Raw genomic sequence first — 6000 nt, 5'->3', positions numbered from 1 at the left:
ACATCTTTGCTTGTTGTACAGTTTTTAACTTGTTTTAACTCCCCTGGCGATATAATAAGTAATAATTCAGCTAATGCTAACCCATCTTTTTCTATGTATTTATTCAGCTCATCACCTTCTTTTGTTGGCTTCGTAATTATATTTGAAACATAGCTCCAAAGGCCAAGTTTCATCAACAGAGCTTTTGCATGGATTCTCCATGTATCATAATTTTCTCGTTTCAATGGCTCAATGTGCACGTGATGACTCATATTTTCGCTTTTCTTACGTGCGGGCCAATAACCTCTAGTATAATACTGAGCAGAATAGAGTGCAGTGGATTACGAATTTTTATTTATTCCATTTTTTACGACAACAATAAAATTAATAACGTCAAAGTAACACAAAAGTCACTACTCTTAAACTCTTCTATCAACTATAAAAAGTATCTATATCACTATGCTTGTGGTAGGCAAGGCTTTAAAATGTGATTATTTGGGGAAAAATTGTATTTTATGTTAGCACCGTCTTCACAAGATGCTACAAGGCTTAAAACGGTTAAAAAGTAGAGTAAGTACACTTACAACCATTCACAACATACTCTGGCCGAAAATTTCCCACTTCCAAGCTCTACGGCAACCTACTTACTTAGTGTTATTAGGTTAAGTTATTACTGTTACCTATTTCATTGCCCCATTGGCAGAGTGCATCTGGTAAATAAGGACAATCAGATCGCCCTAATTAGCGGCCCTTCCTCCCTTTCTTTTATGACACCTTACCAGGTAAGGATCCCTTGAAAACAGCTAGGTAGTGTAATAAGCCTTTCTAAATACTAAGGATGCAAAGTAAAATACTAATTAAATTACCACAGTAATTTAATAAGGACAGGATCTATGGATAGGACTGATCTGTAGGTATATTTGATAAATAAAAATTTGCAGATTCTATATTTTTTTTTCAGAATATAGCTGTTAATAATATTAATAGCTATTGCTGTTGCTACTGCTGTAGCTGTTGAAAAAATTCACAAAACTCTTCAAGATGGCCGAAATGAAACAGTTGAGCAGCTTAAACATGAAAGTTGAAACTGACATTGAAGACTACACTGACATACTACCTAACATGGAAGACTTATTATCTCAAACTAGCATATATGTAGATGCTAAGGGCTTAGACCAACAGATTCTCAATATGATAATGCCCAATGAAACAGAAGCGTTTATTATTTCCATTAAAAAAGAAGTTAAAACCGAAGAACAGGAAGAATTACCTGATCAAAATGATATATCTTCATATTCTATGGAGTCTACAGGGCATGAAACGGCAGAAGCGTTTTTTGATTCCATTAAAGAAGAAGTTAAAGCCGAAGAACAGGACAAATTGACTGATCAAAATGATATATCTTCACACTCTGAGGAATCTACAGAGCATGAGACAGATAGCGATGTGAGTTGCTTTTAATATTTTTTTAAAGAATGTTCTACAGTCTATTTTTTAACCCCCGACCCAAAAAGAGGGGTGTTATAAGTTTGACGTGTGTATCTGTGTATCTGTCTGTGGCCTCGTAGCTCCTAAACTAATGAACCGATTTTAATTTAGTTTTTTTTTGTTTGAAAGGTGGCTTGATCGAGAGTGTTCTTAGCTATAATCCAAGAAAATCAGTTCAGCCATTTGAAAGTTATCGGCTCTTTTCTAGTTACTTACAACCTTCACTTGTCGGGGGTGTTATAAAGTTTTAATTTACACTTGTTAATCCCAGAGACTAACATGCAGACAAACTTAAAAATAATGATACCACCTTAGCATAAATAGTATTGCCCGCAGGGTTCGGGTTTAGGCTAAAATAAAATAATATTTCATGCAAAACAAGTAAAAAAACATACGAAGTATGTAGTTACAAGATTAAAAAGTAGCACTAATCACATATTATTTGAAGGTGAGGACTTAAAAAAGTGTTACTGGGGAGAATTTTAGCAGTACGTTTTCCGGTCTCACTCCATGCATTATCTGCATAGACGGCTATCAGCTATACCTAAAGGTACAGAGTTAGCTTACATCCCAGGGTTGGACGTTTTATCCTGGAAAATCAGAGTTACCATAGTACTTTTTAAAACCCAAATCCACCCGGACAAAGTCACAAGCATCATCTAGTAGTTTACATATATTTTATTCTTGTATTTGGTTTCAGTGGGAGCCTTCTAAAACTGAAACAAGGTCCACATACAGTGCACACACACTTGGTAAGTGCAGAGAGATATTACAAAACAAACCTACATAGTCAAAGTGCACTCTATAGATCTCAGCCTTAGACCCAGATTTATAGAGTATTCATTTGTTGTATAGCTTTTAGTTGTGCCAACACAGCACAGTTCACTTTGCCAATATTGCGTAGCTTCGAGGAAACACAAAGAAGGCTGCTCGGTTTCTAATCTAACTTTATGAACTCAATCCTGACTACAATGCAATATTATGGTAGCCTGGACTTAAATTTTTAGGGTTCCATACCTCAAAAAGAAAAACGGAACCCTTATTGGATCACTTTGTTGTCTGTCTGTCAGTCTGTCTCTCTGTCTGTCTGTCTGTCTATCTGTCTGTCTGTCTGTCTGTCTGTCTGTCTGTCTGTCTGTCTGTCATGTCTGTCAAGAAACCTATAGGGTACTTCCCGTTGACCTAGAATCATGTTTGGCAGGTAGGTAGGTCTTATAGCACAAATACAGGAATAAATCTGAAAACTCTGAATTTGTGGTTATATCATTAAAATAAATTAAAATGTGTTTTAATTTTCAATGTAAGATAACTATATCATATGAAAGGGCTTTACCTGTACATTCTAAAATAGATTTTTATTTATTTTTATGTATAATAGTTTTTGATTTATCGTGCAAAATGTTGGAAAAATACCTGAGTACTGAGTACACGAGTACTCGGGGTACAAGTAACTCAGTGCACGAGTCTGACTTGCACTTGGCCGGTTTTTTATTGGTGATTTAAATTTTTAATTTACCACACTTATAGTTGTGTACTTAGTGCTGATATTTTTTTTTCAGGCACTTCTCTGCGGAAGAAATGCACGAATACCCAACGCGCTGCTGAAAAACCTCACTCTTGCAATGTTTGCAGTTATAAATGCAAAAACAAAAGTACATTACTTTTGCACATGAGGACTCACGAGGACACTAGCGGCAAATTGTACACTTGTGACTTTTGCCAAAAACTATTCAAACATAGTTCTTTAGTGAGACACCTGTGGACTCACACTGGAGAAAAACCTTTTTCTTGCGACACTTGTCCATTTGAAACTGCACATAAAGAGCGCTTGGTGACACACATCATGATTCACACTGGCGAGAAGCCCTTCTCTTGCAAGCATTGTGAGTATAAATGTAGAACTTCAAGTGCATTGAAATCTCACTCTAGGAGACACACTGGAGAAAAAATTCATCCTTGTAGACTTTGTCGTGCGAGATTTGTAATGCGCAGTCAATTAAACACGCACATGAAGACTCACACTGGTGAAAAACCTTTTTGTTGTAACATTTGTAACACAAAGCTATCACACAAAGGAACTTTAATTGCGCACATGAGGATGCACACTGGAGAAAAACCATTTTCTTGCAAACTTTGCCAATTCAGATCTGCACGTTCAGAGTCTTTAGTGAGACATAGGAGGGTTCACACCGGTGAAAGACCATTTTCTTGTGAGCTTTGTGGGTCTAAATTTGCGCGTTCATGTAGCCTTAAATCCCATATGAAACATACTCACACTGATAATAGGCCTTTTTCTTGCAAACATTGCAAGTTTAAAACTAAGACAAACAGCCAAATGAAAAGGCACATGAAGACTCACACTGGTGAAAAACCTTTTCAATGCAACCTTTGTGATAGAAGTTGTACAACTAAACATCTTTTAATTAGTCACATGCGGACGCACACTGGAGAAAAACGTTTTTCCTGCGATATTTGTTCATTTAGAACTGCACATAAAGATCGTTTAGTGTCGCACATTAGAATTCACACTGGTGAGAAACCTTTCTCTTGCAAACTTTGTAAACATAAATGTAGGACCAAAAGCGCTTTAGACTGTCACATTAGGACTCACACTAAAGAGAAAAATCACTATTGCAGCCTATGCAATTCAAAATTTTCATTTAAAAGCAGTTTAAAATCTCATATGAGGACTCACACAGGACTTCAACCTTTTTGTTGTGATATTTGTCCGTTTAGAACTGCACATAAAGGCCGTCTAGTGACGCACATCATGACTCACACCGGAGAGAAACCCTTCTCTTGCCCACATTGTGAACATAAATGTATTACGAAATGCGGTTTAAACAGTCACATTAGGACTCACGCTAGAGAGAAACTTTACTGTTGTAACTTTTGTAATTCAAAATTTACAAAAAAATACGTTTTGATATGTCATATAAGAAAGACTCACACAAAGAGTCCTGTATGAGTCTTTATATTTGTCCATTTACCAACCATGCTCATTGCTCAAACAAAAGGAAAAACTCATGATGTAGGAAAGAGACGTCATTAGTTTCAATCAAAAAGTGTACAATAGTAGGTACCTACTTTATTTATTTTTACTTATGGTACTTTGAATAAATTATTATGTTTACTTCTGTATAAGTACCTATCTCTATCTAAGTATTATATTTAGAAATGTCGGCAAAAACTTGCTGTGTATGAATTTGTTTTATGATTGAAAGCAGATGAAGTTTTTTGAAATAAATAATTACTGAATCGAAACTCGTGTTTGTTGTAAACCAGGCTCCCGTACACATTGGCACATTGGGTTTCACAATCGCGCCATTTTATGGAGACCGACAAAAGGTGGCCAGCGCAGTGGGAAAGCGTAGGTACGCAAAGCATAATAGACCAAGTTGGCTTTTTTTACCCGACTGCGGCAAAGCCAAAAGCAAAGAGAATATAATCACTACGAAGGGTTTTGATTTTAGTAGTCTACTAGCTGATGCCCGCGACTTCGTTCGCGTGGATGTGGGTTTTTTAAAATTCCCGTGGGAACTCTTTGATTTTCCGGGATAAAAAGTAGCCTATATGTGCTAATCCAGGGTATAATTTATCTCTATTCTCAGCCCAATCCGTCCAGTAGTTTTTGCGTGAAGGAGTAACAAACATACACACACACACACACATATACAAACTTTCTCCTTTATAATATTAGTGTGATGTTATTTATGTAAGTATGTGTGTATTGTATGTTTGTATCCAGAGATTCTGTGTCTTCCACCGTAGCGCCTAAACTACCGGGCCGATTTTGATGAATGAGGTATCAATCGATTCGTCGTAAAGGTCCGGGTGACATATGTTGTAAATATGAAAATTAGGGGTCAATTTATAAATGACTTGGCAACCCTGATTTTCATCTAAGACCACAGACAACCAATAGTGTTTGCTGTTTGACAGCCAACCTTTACTTCTCCCTTCTCTTGGGCAACCATGGCGGCATCGACATGTATTAATTAGCTCTCTAAATTAATTTGTTATACCTAATAAAAGTGATCCAGTTCATCCACTGCTAATCTGCCTTATTATTTCCCCATAACTCACAAGAGGTTATGGGCTGGAGCAACGCTGGAATTGGAAAGGTATTTTACGGTAACTGCGTCACGACCACGCCACGAGGTGAGCGGCGCGGCGTTTCTCGCAAAGCTTGTTTGCGTCAGCGATCTGCCACTTGTAAGTACGTCGTGAAAATATTGGACAATGGCTTCTGGAGCGTTAATTAACCATCTGCATCATCACAACTTACCGTTCGAAAAATTGGAAGGTATTAGTAACTACAACATATGGAAATTCAACATGCGCCACACTTTGATCATAGATGACTTATGGTCATGTATTGAAGGTACTGAGCCTGTCGACCCATCTAGAGATTTACGTGCTCTTGCCCGTATTAGTTTAGCTGTGAAGCCCACATGTGTGCAATATATTAGAAATGCAAACACAGCTAAGCAAGCCTGGGACAAATTAAGCGCAGTGTTCGAAGATAAAGGA

The 6000-nt window shown here is 37.1% G+C and overlaps 1 protein-coding gene across 2 annotated transcripts; it reads left to right on the top strand.

Annotated features, from left to right (window-relative positions):
* The first annotated feature begins 436 nt into the window (after positions 1-436).
* On the top strand, positions 437-4731 carry LOC123875859 (gastrula zinc finger protein XlCGF57.1-like). 2 transcript variants are annotated; one of them, XM_045921911.1, is made up of 4 exons: positions 437-549; positions 941-1425; positions 2168-2219; positions 3027-4731. In XM_045921911.1, the coding sequence occupies exons 2-4, from the start codon at positions 1021-1023 to the stop codon at positions 4433-4435; spliced, it is 1866 nt and encodes a 621-aa protein (XP_045777867.1). In that variant the 5' UTR covers positions 437-549; positions 941-1020; the 3' UTR covers positions 4436-4731. The 2 variants fall into 2 exon arrangements, with proteins under 2 accessions (XP_045777867.1, XP_045777868.1); XM_045921912.1 differs by having other exon boundaries at positions 443-549; positions 921-1425.
* Positions 4732-6000: the final 1269 nt, after the last annotated feature.

This window comes from Maniola jurtina, chromosome 20, assembly GCF_905333055.1.
Source record: "Maniola jurtina chromosome 20, ilManJurt1.1, whole genome shotgun sequence".
NCBI classification, from domain to species: Eukaryota; Metazoa; Arthropoda; class Insecta; order Lepidoptera; family Nymphalidae; genus Maniola; species Maniola jurtina.
This window is presented reverse-complemented; position numbering and strand designations above follow the sequence as displayed.